Raw genomic sequence first — 14,106 nt, 5'->3', positions numbered from 1 at the left:
TTATGTGTCTGTGATAATAAACCTGATTCTGATTCTGAAATTGGGTCTACCTTATTCAGGGGCTCCTTGTAGACGGTCAAAAAAAATCGTGACATTTTCACCAACTCACCTGGTTTCCCCAATCACCTGTCAGTTTGTACTCCTTCCCCTCCCTCCACCACCTTATTCTGGCTTCTCTCTCCTTTATTCCAGTCCCGAAGAAAGGTCTCAGCCTGACCTGCTGAGTTCCTCCTGCATTTTGTGTGTGTCACTCTTGAAGTGTTGTCGGGTTTGGCTGTTTGCAGATTGATTTGAATGAAATATTCGACAGTCTTGCGGCATGACTCACTCAATTCTCTGCTCCGGTTACCTTCAGAGAATAGATCACATCTGGATTTTCAGCATTAGCAAAGTCTCTTGTGTTTATACGAGCAATGAAGTGTAGACGCAGGGTCGATTTCAACATTTAAGAGAAATCCGGATAGGTGCATGGATGTGAAGAGATTACAGGGCTCTGGTCCGGGTGCAGGTAGATGGGTCAATGCAGATGAATGGTTCAGTGCTGACCAGATGAGCCAAAGATCCTGTTTCAGTGCTGTAGTCATCTATGACTCTGTGCACTCCGCTTCCTGCAGGCATTCACAGAAAAATAAATACAATAGAATTTATGAAAAAAGCAAAAACTGACAATGTGCAAAAGAAGACAAATTGTGCAAGTAATTAAGTAATACTGAGAGCATGAGTTCATATGTGTTCTGCCGTATTCTGTGCTTGGATGTGACTTCATTTCCCTTTTCCTCCTGCAGCCTCTCTGGGAAGTTCGCCGTAACTTCAAGATTTTGAAGCTCTTGTTTCTCAATCATGACACAAAGACAGAAAACCTCTGGCTCTCTATTCTCTGCTGTACTGCAGAGTGGTATCTGTGAACTACTGGAAAATCACTGTACTGAGCAATTTCACTTGAAACTTTTACAAACTGAAGGAATTTATGATCCGGATGTACATCACCATGTATATTATTCAACTCTTCCAAACTCAAAGACTGTCTAAGAACTTCAATTATTTAATGGTCACTATTTTTAAGTAGTTAGATACTTAACTAAAAAGCTTTGATTATCCCGGTCTTGTTGTGTAATAAAGGTTCAGTTTGCGTGAGGTTCAAATAATGCTTTGCACCCGTAAGTTCTTCCTTTTGATGTCAGAAGTTGATACTTGTTTTATCAAAGTTATGGTCAAAGTAAAAATTATTATTTATTATGGTAGTATGTTGTAATATACTACCTTGAGATTCATTTTCTTGCAGGCATTTACAGGAAAATAAAAATAGTGTAGAATTTATGAAAAGCGATACATAAACGAAGACTGACCAATGTGCAAAAGAAGACAAAATGTGCAAGTAGTAAATCATACTGAGAACGTGAGTTGTAAGAATCCTTGAAAGTGAGTCTGTAGGTCGTAGAACCAATTCAGAGTTGAGGTGAGTGAACTTACCCACGCCGGTCCAGGAGCCTGATGGTTGAAGGGTGACAACTCTTCCTGAACCAGATAGTGTGGGACCTACGGTTTCTGTATCTGCTGCCTGACGATGGTAGTGAGAAGAGAGCATGGCCTGGATGGTGGGGGTCCTCGATGAAGGATGTTATTTTTCTGTGGCAGTGCTCCATGTCAATTTTAGAAATAATATAATAATTTTAGGAATAGTATAATTAAATAATGATTGCTTGCAAAGAGATACCAACCAGTAGGAGTAAGGGGTAAGTACAGTTGTTATCCCCTTTGCATTTAATAGTCAAGAGTGTTAAATTGAAAATAATGTCTGAGTTCAATGATCAAAGTTCAAGTTCAAAGTAAATTTTTTTATCACCATATGCTGCCCTACCCTGAGATTCATTTTCTTACAGGCATTCACAGTACAACGAAGAAATACAATAGAATCATCCACCACAATCAGGGTTTCTGACCAAATCCAGCTTAAATTGTAGGATGTAAAATCTTTCCTAAACGTGCATTCACGTTCATTCTGTTAAAACAAATTAGTCATTTATCGCCGGTGTTTCCCCTCGTCATTATGCACTTAAGAGAAGTCCTCCATCTCAATTAGACATAACATCTGGGAGTATAAGCAGAATTGGATTGAAACTGACATTTATTTAAAGGAAAATTGCACAGTAAGAACAGCAAGTTTTAATTTATTTAACGGTACGACATTTTGTCAATTCTACATAATGAGAGAAGTGTTGGTCTGCTATAATGTGCCATCCGCATTACAGCAGGCAGATCATAAATAATTGGGGCACCACGGTTGCGTAGTGGATAGTGAAACGCTGTTACAGCTCAGGGTGTTCCTGAGTCTGGAGTTCAATTCTGACTCCAGACTGTAAGGAGTCCCTGTACATTCTCTCTGTGGAATGCGTGGGGTTTTCTCTCACAGTCCAAACACATACTGGATAGGTTAATTGGTCATTGTAAATTGTCCCGTGATTAGGTTAGGGTTGTCAGGGGTTGCTGGGGCGACATGGCTTGAAGTGTCAGCAGGGCCTACTCTGTGCAGTGTTGCTCAATAAATAAATAGCAGGTTTTCGTAGGATGTTTGCTGACGATTGTTAAAAGTGTAGTCTTAGTACCATAAACTGAACTGTATAATGTGTTCCTTTTTTAAACAAGCTGTAAATCACCCAATTAATGATGTGATGTTGTAATCCAATATACGCTCAGTGGCCACTTTATTAGGTACAGGAGTGGAACCCAGTGTGGTCTCTGCTGCTGTAGCCCATCCACTTCAAAGATTGACATGTTGTGCATTCAGAGATGCTCCACTGTTGTAACGTGTGGTTATTTGAGTTACCGTCACCTTGAACCACTCTGGCCATTCTCTTCTGACCTCTCTCATTAACAATGCTTTGTTGCCCACAGAACTGCTCCTCACTGGATGCTTTTTGTTGTTCGCGCCATTCTCTGTAAGCAGTAGGGACTGTTGTGAATGGAAATCCCAGGAGGTCAGAAAGTTTCTGAAATACTCAAGCCACCCATCTAGCACCAAAAATCATTCCACAGTCAAAGTCACTTAAGATCACATTTCTTCCCCATTCCGATGTTTGGTGTGAACCACAATTGACTTTCTTGACCCTGTCTGCATGTTTTTATGCTCTGAGTTGCTGCCAGATGATTGGCTGATTAGATATTTCCATTAACGAGCAGGTGTATAGATGTACCTAATACAGTGGCCACTGAGTGGAAAAATATGATTTTATAATTTACTTCATAGTCTAAAGGAAACATCTAGCATTTTGGATTTATTTATTTTCTGAGTTTAAATGGTTTAGCACGGACGAGATGGGCCAAAGGCCCTGTTTCTTTGTTGTACTTTTCTATGACTCTGTGAATTGAAGTATGCATTATTCCTATGAAATCAGCTTGCAAATAGCCACCTGTTTGATTCAGGTATTTTTAGTGGATATTACGCAATGTTTTCCTTTTGTTTTTAATTTAATATAATCTGCATGTGGTAACTTGCATACAAAAAATATGGATGAACACTGAACTGGCTAGGAAATTGACCAAATCACAGGAGAAAGAGAAGAGGTGAGAATGAAGTAGGCTGAAAAATTGACAAAATGTCACTCACGGGGTCCCATGAGTTTCAGTGTATAGGCTATAATTAATAACTGCACTTAACTGAATTGGACGAAAGATCAAAAGACTCATATCCAAATCTACCATGCTCTTGAATGTGGCGTCACAGGTAGATAGAGTTGTCGAGTAAGTTTTTGGCACGTTGGCCTTCATAAATTAAAGTACTGAGTACAGGAATTAGGATGTTGTGTTGAGGTTCTATAAGACGTCAGTGGGGCCTAATTTGGAGTATTGTGTGCGGTTCTGGTCACCTGCTTACAGGAAGGATATCAATAAGATTGAGAGAGTGCAGAGAAAATTTACAAGGATGTTTCTGGCATTTGAGGACCTGAGTTATAGGGAAAGGTTGAATAGGAAATAATTCGGAAGGTGTGTCGCTTGGGTGGTTGATGGTTGGGTTGAGTTGTCCTCCGATCTTGGCAGCTTACTTGCAAAAGCTTCGTCACCATGCGAGGAGACAGCATCAGTGCACTGTTAATTGTGACATGTCCTGCTTGGCCTTTATATACCTATCTATCAGCATATTGGTCGCCATTGACACAATCAACAGTGCACTGACGGTGTCTCCTCATATGGTGTCAAAATATTTGCAAGTAAATTGCTAAGAACGGAGGATAATTCAGCCTAATGGTTGAATAGGTTAGGACTTTATCCCCTAGAGCATAGAAGATTGAGGGGAGATTTGGTGGAGGTATACAAAATTATGAGGGGTATAGATAGGGTAAATGCAAGCAGGCTTTTTCTGCTGAGGTTGGGTGAGACTAGAACTAGAGATTGAGGGTTCTTCTTCACTCAGAGGGTGGTGAGAACAGTCAGCACAAGTGGTGGATATAGGTCGATTTCAACATTTAAGGGAATTTGGATTGGTGCAAGGATGGGGGGATATGGTCCAGGTGCTATGCAGATTAAAGGTTCAGCAAGAATTTTATGGCTCAAAGGGCCTGTTTCTGTGCTCTAGTATTCCATGACTCTAATGACACAAAGATGAGTAAGATCGTACCTAGTGTTAATGGGGCACTGACTTGCAAAGATTATTCACAAACTGAACAAACTGTGGCATCTGGATAATATAATTGAAGTGTCATGGATAATTTCAAATGGAATATTGGCCCTTATGTCCAAAATCAAAGATTATAAAGGGATAATTTCGTCATAATTATGCAAAGCATTGGTTATACTCCACCAGGAGTACTGAGCAACACATCTTAAGAAGCATTTATTGTTCATGGAGAAAATATTAAATAAAGAGTTTGGTCTTTCCTGAGTGAAACTGGGAAGAACTTTTACATGGTACACATTTGGAACTCTTCCTCACATGTCGATTTGCTGGTAAGTCAATCGTTAATTTTAAATCTGAGGCTGATGAATTTTTGTTGCCCAGGTCTTCACACGAGGGAAGTGAATCGATTTTGTTCCTACAGTCCTATTTGTTGTCTATACAAAATATGCAATGCAGAGTGATTATATCCTGTTATACTGACCAGAGCACACAGCCTCAGAATCGAGGGATGTCCATTTAGAATGGAGATGAGGAGGCATTTCTTCAGCCAGGGAGTGATGAATCTGTGGAATTGGTCGCCACAGGCAGCCGTAGAAACCAGGTATTTACGTATGTTTAAGACAGAGGTTGATAGATTATTGATTAGTCAGGGCATTAAAGGATACGGAGAGAAGGCAGGTGATTGTGGCTGAGAGGAAAAATGGATCAGCCATGATGAAATGGTGAAGCAGACTTGATGGGCCAAATTGCCCAATTCTGCTCCTACATTTTATATGGTCTTATATTCAGAGAGTGCATCCAAATGGACAAATAGCACTACTAAATTCCATCTCCTCTGACTTGACTTTGAAATGAAAACTCCTAGCTCATACTTGGAAAGAGAAAAATTAAGAGGAAGAAGGAATTATCGAACTAAATTACCAGTGAAAGCATTGAAATAGCTTCCTGCTCCTTTTTTTCATGCAGTATAACTGCTTTGAAATTCATCAGATATAGAGGCATTTTATTTTTGGGATGGTTACACATTGTACAACAATAACATCTATAATCAAACTTTAAAGTAAATTATAATCAAAATACGTACACTCAGTGGCCACTTTATTAGGTTCCTCATCTACCACAGAGCGTGCATTCGTGGTCTTCTGCTGCTGTCGCCCATCCACTTCAAGGTCCAACATGTTGTGAATTCAGAGATGCTCTTCTGCACACCAACGTTGTAATACGCGGTTATCTGAGTTGTGCCACCTTCCTGCCAGGCCATTCTCCTCTGACCTCTCTCATTAACAAGGTGTTTTTGCCCATAGAACTGCCAAGTACTGGATTTTTTTTTGTTTTTTTGCACCATTCTCTATAAACTCCAGAGAATGTTAAGTATGAACATCCCAGGAGATCGGCAGTTTCTGAGATACTCAAACCACCCAATCTGGCACCAATGGTCACATTTCTTCCCCATTCTGATGTTTGGTCTGTACGCAACTGAACATCTTGACCATGTCTGCATGCTTTTATGCATTGAGTTGCTGCCACAGGATTGGCTGATTGATATTTGCATTAATGATCCGCCGTACCTAATAAAGTGCCCCCCGAGTGTATTTGTGCCATGAAACATCCCTTCTTTTAGCCGTCTGATCAGAGATGAGATTGCCAGACTTTGCAGGCTTGAGTCATGAAGATGAGCAGTTAGTTCTGATCGTTGTCAATAATATGTACTGATGGTGTGTTATCTGTTACCATAGATTAACATGAGTCATAACTTTTAACAATGGGTTCTCTTTAACTCAAGGGATGAATTAGATTCAACAAAGTGAATTTGAAGGTTCAATAAAGCTTAGGTTGTTTTACACAACAATGGCCAAGGTACTGAATATCATCTCTTCATTAAATGTTTGCCAGAAGTTTGAATTTTCATTACCCTCCCCATTGCAAATGAAAGTAAAAGAAGAAATTCCTCAAAATTAATTGATATTTTTTTGAGATGGAATACCCGATAAAAATTTCATAATACCATGTTTATGAAATCGTATCTGAAATCTGCTAACCTTGATTGAAAAGATGAAAATTGGTGATTAAATTCAGAACCAATTTTGAAGGGTTCTTAGCAGTGTGCAAAAACAAAGGGATGTTGGGGTCCACGTCCTCAAAGTTGCTGCACGCGTTGAAAGGGTTACTAAGAGGGCGTATGGTGTGTTGGCCACATTGGTAGGACTTTTGAGTTCAAATGCCAGGAGGTAATGTTGCAGCTCTATAAAACGTTGGTTCAACCACACTTGGAATACTGCGTTCAGTTCTGGTCACCTCATTATAGGAAGGATATGGAAGCTTCAGAGAAGGTACCGAGGAGATTTGCCTGGATTGCAGAAAATGTCTTATGAGAATACGTCAAGCAAGCTCGGGCTATTCTCTTTGAAGTGAAGGAGGGTAAGAGGTGACTTGATGGAAGTGTACAAGATGATAAGAGGCATAGACTGAGTGGACAGGCAGAGACATTTTCCCAGGATGGAATGGTAAGTGCAAGGGTGCATAATGTTAATGTGATTAGAACAAAGAATAGTGGGTGGCGGGGATGTCAGAGGTTTTTCTACACAAAGAGTGGTGGGTGTGTGGAACACGTTGCCTTGGGTGACGGTAGAGGGGCATTTCAGAGACTGTTAGGTACATGGATCATCGAAAAGTGGATTGTTATGTGGAAGGGAAGGGGTAGATTGATTTTAGAGTAGGTTAAAAGGTCAGCACAAATTGTGGGCCAAAGCCCTGAACTGTGCTGTAATGGTCTCTGTCTGATTTCTTTCAACTCTATCATCTGGTCCTTAGTCATCGCCTCTGCTTCTACCACTTCCTGTTATCTCCATCTCTGCTGGGTTTTTTTCTTTTAATTTTCTCCTTAACCACTTTATTTTAAGTAAATCCAAGTGACCTCAGTGTTTGGCTAACTCTATAGTACTGGTGCTGTTTAACATATTTGGGACTTGAACTGTTTATCAGACCACTTCTCTGAACACTCAATAGGCTCTAAAATATTTTTATGCATTTGCACTTGTCGAAAAAGATTCTACAGTAATTGTGGTTTCTGTTTGTAGAATCATTTTTAAAATTTTTTTAATTTCAAAAGTTTCAGTACTCTGAATGAATGAAAGTATTTTTTTCTATCTTGGTTTTCTAAGTTTTCTACTAGTTGTTTTCACTACTCTCTAACAGAATTGTTAAATAGCCATGAGAGAGAAGAACAAATGCATAGAAATAGTTACCAAGCAGTAATCTCATAGAGAAACACTTTGCTTGAGTATACTTTGTAATAGTCATCGACGTGAACGTGGTTACCACTCAAAAATTAGTAGCAGTAATTCCTGGTCCATTAGTAGTTTAAGATTTTCATTACAATGCATGTTAGGACAGATATTGTCAACAGCGTTGAAAGATTAAATCACATTGAATGAAGATACGCATTTTGTTTCCAGAAAGACAAACTGTTTGTGTTTTGTGCACTATTACACCATTATGCTACAGACTGTTTTTAAAGAAAAATAAAGTTTTGCTAATGCCAATTGTTAATATTATGAAGCACTGTCTTTTCCTATTAAACTGGAAAACTGTTCAATCCAATTAAGAATTGTATTGCTCCGGTAAATATCATATTTCTACAAAGGGGTTTAAAATAATGTGCTGCAATTTATCCCATCCAATCACTTGAAGTACACTCAGTGGCCACATTATTAGGTACAGGAGTCAAACCCTGTGTGATCTGCTGCTGTAGCCCATCCAGTTCAAGGATTGACATGTTGAGCATTCAGAGATGCTGTTCTGCACACCACTGTCATAACACATGGTTAATTGAGTTACTGTCACCTTCCTGTCAGCTTGAACCAGACTGGCCATTCTCCTCTGACCTCTCTCATTAGCACCATTCTCTGTAAACTGTAGAGAGTGTTGTGTGTGAAAATCAGCAAGTTTCTGAGATACTGAAATGACCCTGTCTGGCACCAACAATCATTCCACGATCAAAGTCACTTAGGTCACATTCCTTTCCCATCCTGATGATTGGTCTGAACAGCAAATGAATCTCTTGACCACGTCTGCATGCTTTTATGCATTGAGTTGCTGCTACATGATTGGCTGACCAGATATTTGCATTAATGAGCAGGTGTAGCTAATAAAGTGGCGACTGAGTGTGTATGCAAACTAAAAAGTGAAATAGAGAACAGTGGAGCTCCAGAAGTTAATATCTGAAAGTAGACTGAAGGGAGGGAAGAAAGATGTACTGTATTTATGCATGTATAAAAACGTGATGTTCATAATAAAGATGTAATGGTTGTAGTATTTATAATAAGCATCAGTAGTTCTTTTCATGTTGAGTGGCTGGAATTTAATATTGTGGATGTTCCAAAATACAAAATATTTTAATATTTGTTTTTAGATATCTTAATAGTAATTTCAAGTAAAATAGAGTAATTCAGACAGTGAGTTTGTTGTTTCCTTGTGATAGAGAAAACTTTGTACAATAGACCTCAAATAGTCAGGATGCACAATCGCTCCTAACTCTGCCGGTCATCATCCTGACTGCACAGCCAAACACCTGAGTAATCACATTGTAAAGGTCACCGGTGACACGCAGTGGTGGGGCTCATCACCAACAAAGACGAAACGGCCTACAGAGAGGAAGTGGGAGAGTTTGAGGCCTGATGCCAGGCAATTAACCTCTTTAATGTCAACAAGATGCTTATCAACCAGGAGAACTCGCACCGCTCACACCAGCCCTGTCCCCCCGCCCCACTTACATCAGCAGCACAGCAGAAGAAACCGAGTAGCTTCAGACACCTGGAAATGCTCACCTCACACAGTCTCTCACGGTCTCAGAAAACATCCAACACAGCCAAGAAAACTCACCAGCACCTTTGCTTTCTGAGGAGGCTGAAGAGAGCTGGACGATGTACATCTGTACTCACAAAGAGGCTCTACGTCTTGAAAACAGAAATGCTAAGACTTCTCACTTTCACCTTCTGGCCCTGTGCACGGATTAAACTATTGGTCCACAATGAGTTCTGCTGTTTCGTTGGTTATCCTCTTGTTTTTATAATTCTCATACAGCCTCTTTCAGCTCAGACGGTTGAGGAAGTTTGGTATGGGTGCCCAAATCCCAAGAACTTTCTACAGGAGCACAATTGAGAGCATCCTGACTGGCTGCATCACTGCCTGGTATGAGAACTGTACCTCCCTTAATCGCAGGACTCTGCAGAGGGTGGTGCGGACAGCCCAGCGCATCTGTAGTTGTGAACTTCCCATGATTCAGGACATTTACAAAGACAGGTGTGTAAAAGGGGCCCATAGGATCATTGGGGACCCGAGTCACCCCAATCACAATCTATTCCAGCTGCTACCATCTGGGAAATGGTACCGCAGCATAAAAGCCAGGACAAACAGCGTCTGGGACAGCTTCTTCCACCAGGCCATCAGACTGATTAACTCACGCTGATCTGAGTGTATTTCTATGTTACATTGGCTGTTCTGTTTACTATAAATTATTGTAAATTACTTATGATGGCACATTGCGCATTTAGACGGAGACGTAATGTAAAGATTCTTACTCCTCGTGTATGTGAAGGATGTAAGAAATAAATAAATAAAGTCAATTCAATATTTTATTATCTGCTAGCCAGCTACCTAGAGTCATGTTGCATGGGTCTTAACTTGCTTCTTATCAATGCAGTTAATAGCAATGTGTGCCATAATCTCTGATAAGACCGAGGAACTGCTAGCTGATTTCTGGAAGGAGCAGTTGGAATCTTCCAATCTTCATCGTGGAGTCAACAGTGGAAAGGATAAGCAGTTTCAGGTTCCCAAGTGTCACCATCTCAGAGGATCTGTCCTGGGTTAAACCCATTGATGCCACCACAAAGAAGGCTATACAAGGGGTGATTGATAAGTTCGTGGCCTGAGGTAGAAAGAGTCAATTTTAGAAAACCTAGCGCATTTATTTCTCAATATAGTCCCCTCCTACATGCACACACTTAGTCCAGCGGTCGTGGAACATACGGATCCCTTCTTTGTAGAAGTGATCCACAGCAGGGGTGATTAGTAAGTTTGTGGCCTGAGGCAGAAGGAGATGAGTTATTAACTTCAAACTTTCTGCATAATCACTCAAAGAGTTGAACTGCACGCGCATGTAACGAGAGCATCTTGGACCTCCAGGTGGTCCACAGCAGGGGTGATTGATAAGTTTGTGGCCTTGGGTAGAAGGAGATGAGTTATACAGTTCTTGTTACATGCACACGCAGTTCAACTCAGAGTGAAAATACAGAAAGTTTAAAGTTAATAACTCATCTCCTCCTACCTTAAGCCACGAACTTATCAATCACCAATGCTGTGGACCACTTTCTGGAGGTCCAAGACGCCAACTTCTACAAAGAAGGGATCTGTATGCTCCACAACCGCTGGATTAAATGTGTAAATGTAGGAAAAATATATGTGCTAGGTTTTCTAAAATTGACCCCTTCTACCTTAGGCCACGAACTTATCAATCACCCCTCACACTTCCCTTAGGAGTTTGAGGAGATTTGATATGTCATTGAAGACTCAAGCAAATTGGACAGATCTGCAGTGGAGTGGATTCTGACTGGTTGCATCACAGCTCGGTATGGATACATCAATGCGTAGAACTGAGTGAGGCTGCAGAGTTTTCCAGACTCCTCCAGCTCCACCACAGGTACAACCCCCTCCACCATCTCTAGAGAGAAGAAAAAATCAGTCCAGCCAATTTCATGATATATCATCAGTGATTCTGAATCTGCCTGTTTATCCTGCCACCTTTGAATACCTAGTGACATCCTAGGAGAATCGGTGGATGTTGTGTACTGAGATTTTCAGTAGGCCCTTGACAAGGTGCCACACATGAGGCTGCTTAACACATTAAAGAAAACATAGCATTACAGGAAAAATATTAGCATGGATAAAGCAGAGGCTGATTGGCAGGAAGCAAATAGTGGGAATAAAGTGGCCCTTTCCTGACTGGCCGCTGGTGACTAGTGGTGTTCCACAGGAATCTGTGTTGTGACCACTTCTTTTTACATTATATGTCAATGACTTGTATGATGGAATTGATAGTTTTGTTGTCCACTTTATGGATGATGGGAAGATAGGTGGCGGGGCAGGTGGTTTTGAGGAAGTAGAGAGGAACCGGAAGTTAAAGCTCCAGCCCTTTGGTATGAACATAGAATTCTCCAACTTCCGGTAATTCCCTCCCCCTCCCTTCCCCTATCCCTATGTCACTCTGCCCCCTCCCCCAGCTGCCTACCTCCTCCCTCATGGTTCCGCCTCCTACTACCCATCGTGTTTTCCCCTATTCCTTCTTCATCTTTCCTGCCTATCCCCTCCCTGCTTCCCCTCTCCCACCCCTTTATCTTTCCCCTTACTGGTTTTTCACCTGGAACCAACCAGCCTTCTCCTTCCCACCCTCCCCCCACCTTCTTTATAGGGCCTCTGCCCCTTCCCCCTTCAGTCCTGACGTAGGGTTCCGGCCCGAAACATCGACCGATCTTTTCCACGGATGTTGCCCGACCTGTTGATTTCCTCCAGCGTGTTGTGAGTGTTGGGCAAAGAAATGGCAGATAGAATACTGTATCTGAAAGTGTATTGTCATGCACTTTGGTAGCAGAAATTAAAGGGTTGACCAGGTGCAAAGAGACTTGGAAGTCCTCATGCAAGATTCCATAAAGGTTGATTTGCAGGTGGTGCCTGTGGTGAGGAAGGCAACAGCGATGTTAACATTCATTTCAAGAGGACTAGAATATAAAAGCAAGGATGTAATGTTAAGAATTTATAAAGCACTGGTGAAGCCTCATTTGGAGTACTGTGAGCAGGTTTGGGCCCCTTACTTAGTTAGAAAGGATGAGCCGAGACTGGAGAGTGTTCAAAGGAGGTTCACAAAAATGATTCCTGGATTGAATGGCTTGTCGTATGAGGAGTGTTTGATGGCTCTGGGCCTGTAATCACTAGAATTCAGAAGAATGAGGAGTGACCTAATTGAAACGTATCGAATGGTGAAAGGCCTCAATAGAGTTGGTGTGGAGAGGATGTTAACTATGGTGGAGGAGTCTAAGACTAGAGGACACAGCTTCAAAATATAGGGGCATCCTTTTTGAATGGAAAAGAGGAGGAATTTCTTTAGCTAGGGAGTGGTGAATCTGTGGAATTCATTGCCACAGGCAGCTGTGAGGGCAAGTAATTTTGTATATTTAAGGCAGAGTTTGATAGATTCCTGATTAGTCAGGCATGAAGGGATAAGAGGAGAAGGCAGAGAGGAAAAATGGATCAGCCATGATGAAATGGTAGAGCAGACTGGATGGATCAAATGGCCTAATTGTGCTCCTATATCTTATGGTCCTATGGTCTTATTCTAGGCCTAGAGAACAGTGAGCTAATTCCGCATCCAGGACTCGCATATCCAGCCACCGCCGTAGATCTCTGTAGTGCACTATTGCCCTTGGACACTTGACCCTCTCTTAATGCTCAGCAGGGCCAGCCACAGTGTGGTGTGTTTAGGCTGTGGCTGGGCTCCTCAGATATACATTTGTTCCCAGTGTTTTCCAATCCAGGGAAACTCTTTAGTAATGAGATACACTTTGAGTTTGGCCTGGCTATCTGTCTACGTGGTATTCACACAGTCCCTCTCTGGTTGTTGTTCCTTTGGCGGCAGGGTGACCACTTCTAAGACACATTAGATTTAGGCTTAGATTAGCCTTACTTGACAGTGAAATGTATCGACAACACAGTTTGAGATTGTGATGGGACAGCTTGCAAGTGTTGTCATGCTTCCAGCACAAGCATAGCATGCCCAGAGCTTACGAACCCTTACTGAACCATCATCCATGTATTCTCTCAGACTCTCTGACTGAATTAAAATTCCTGTAAGCAATTCAGGTTCATGAGCATATTTGCAGTACCGTGCTAAAGACTTAGGCACATATATATAGCTAGAGTGTCTCAGACTTCTGTACAGCACTGTAGCAATTTTATATATTGCACTGTACTGCTGCCACAGAAGAAAAAAGAATTTCATGACATATGTGATAAATCTGATTCTGATATAGGTCTCTATTGTGGACTGAGAGTAGGAAGGGGACAGGGAGAGAGGAATTGGGGTGTGGGAAAAGGGGAAGGAGCGGGAAGCACCGGGGAGTAATTCTGTCATGAGCAATAAACCAGTTGTTTGGAATCAAATGACCTTGCCTGGTGTCTCAGAACTGGGTGTGTCTGCACCCGCACCACCCACAGCCCCTGACACTCCCTCTCTGCCACCGGTCTCACACGCCCGCCCGTGGCACTTCACCAGCACTATTTCCAAAACCCTTTGCTCCCGTCAGATTTACAAACTGGCTGTCCACTCCACATTGACAAAACTGTACTGTACAAAAGGCTTTGGCTCCCTAGCTATACATAAGCACATAAGACTTCTACACAGCACTGTAAATGGCACATTTCACTATATTCACATGTGATAAATA

At 41.5% G+C, this 14,106-nt stretch overlaps 1 protein-coding gene across 4 annotated transcripts in view; it reads left to right on the top strand.

Annotated features, from left to right (window-relative positions):
• Nucleotides 1-9,388, top strand: part of samd12 (sterile alpha motif domain containing 12) — a 151,523-nt gene extending 142,135 nt beyond the window's left edge. For all 4 annotated transcript variants that reach the window (XM_063066290.1, XM_063066281.1, XM_063066271.1 and 1 more), the window contains one exon: nucleotides 786-9,388. In XM_063066290.1, the coding sequence (XP_062922360.1) occupies nucleotides 786-808 (23 nt within the window). In that variant the 3' untranslated portion in view covers nucleotides 809-9,388. The remainder of the gene's footprint in view (nucleotides 1-785) is intronic.
• The last annotated feature ends 4,718 nt before the right edge of the window (nucleotides 9,389-14,106 follow it).

This window comes from Mobula hypostoma, chromosome 1 (assembly GCF_963921235.1).
Source record: "Mobula hypostoma chromosome 1, sMobHyp1.1, whole genome shotgun sequence".
NCBI classification, from domain to species: domain Eukaryota; kingdom Metazoa; phylum Chordata; class Chondrichthyes; order Myliobatiformes; family Myliobatidae; genus Mobula; species Mobula hypostoma.
Note: the sequence above shows the minus strand (reverse complement) of the source record. Positions and strands in the feature narration are given on the sequence as shown.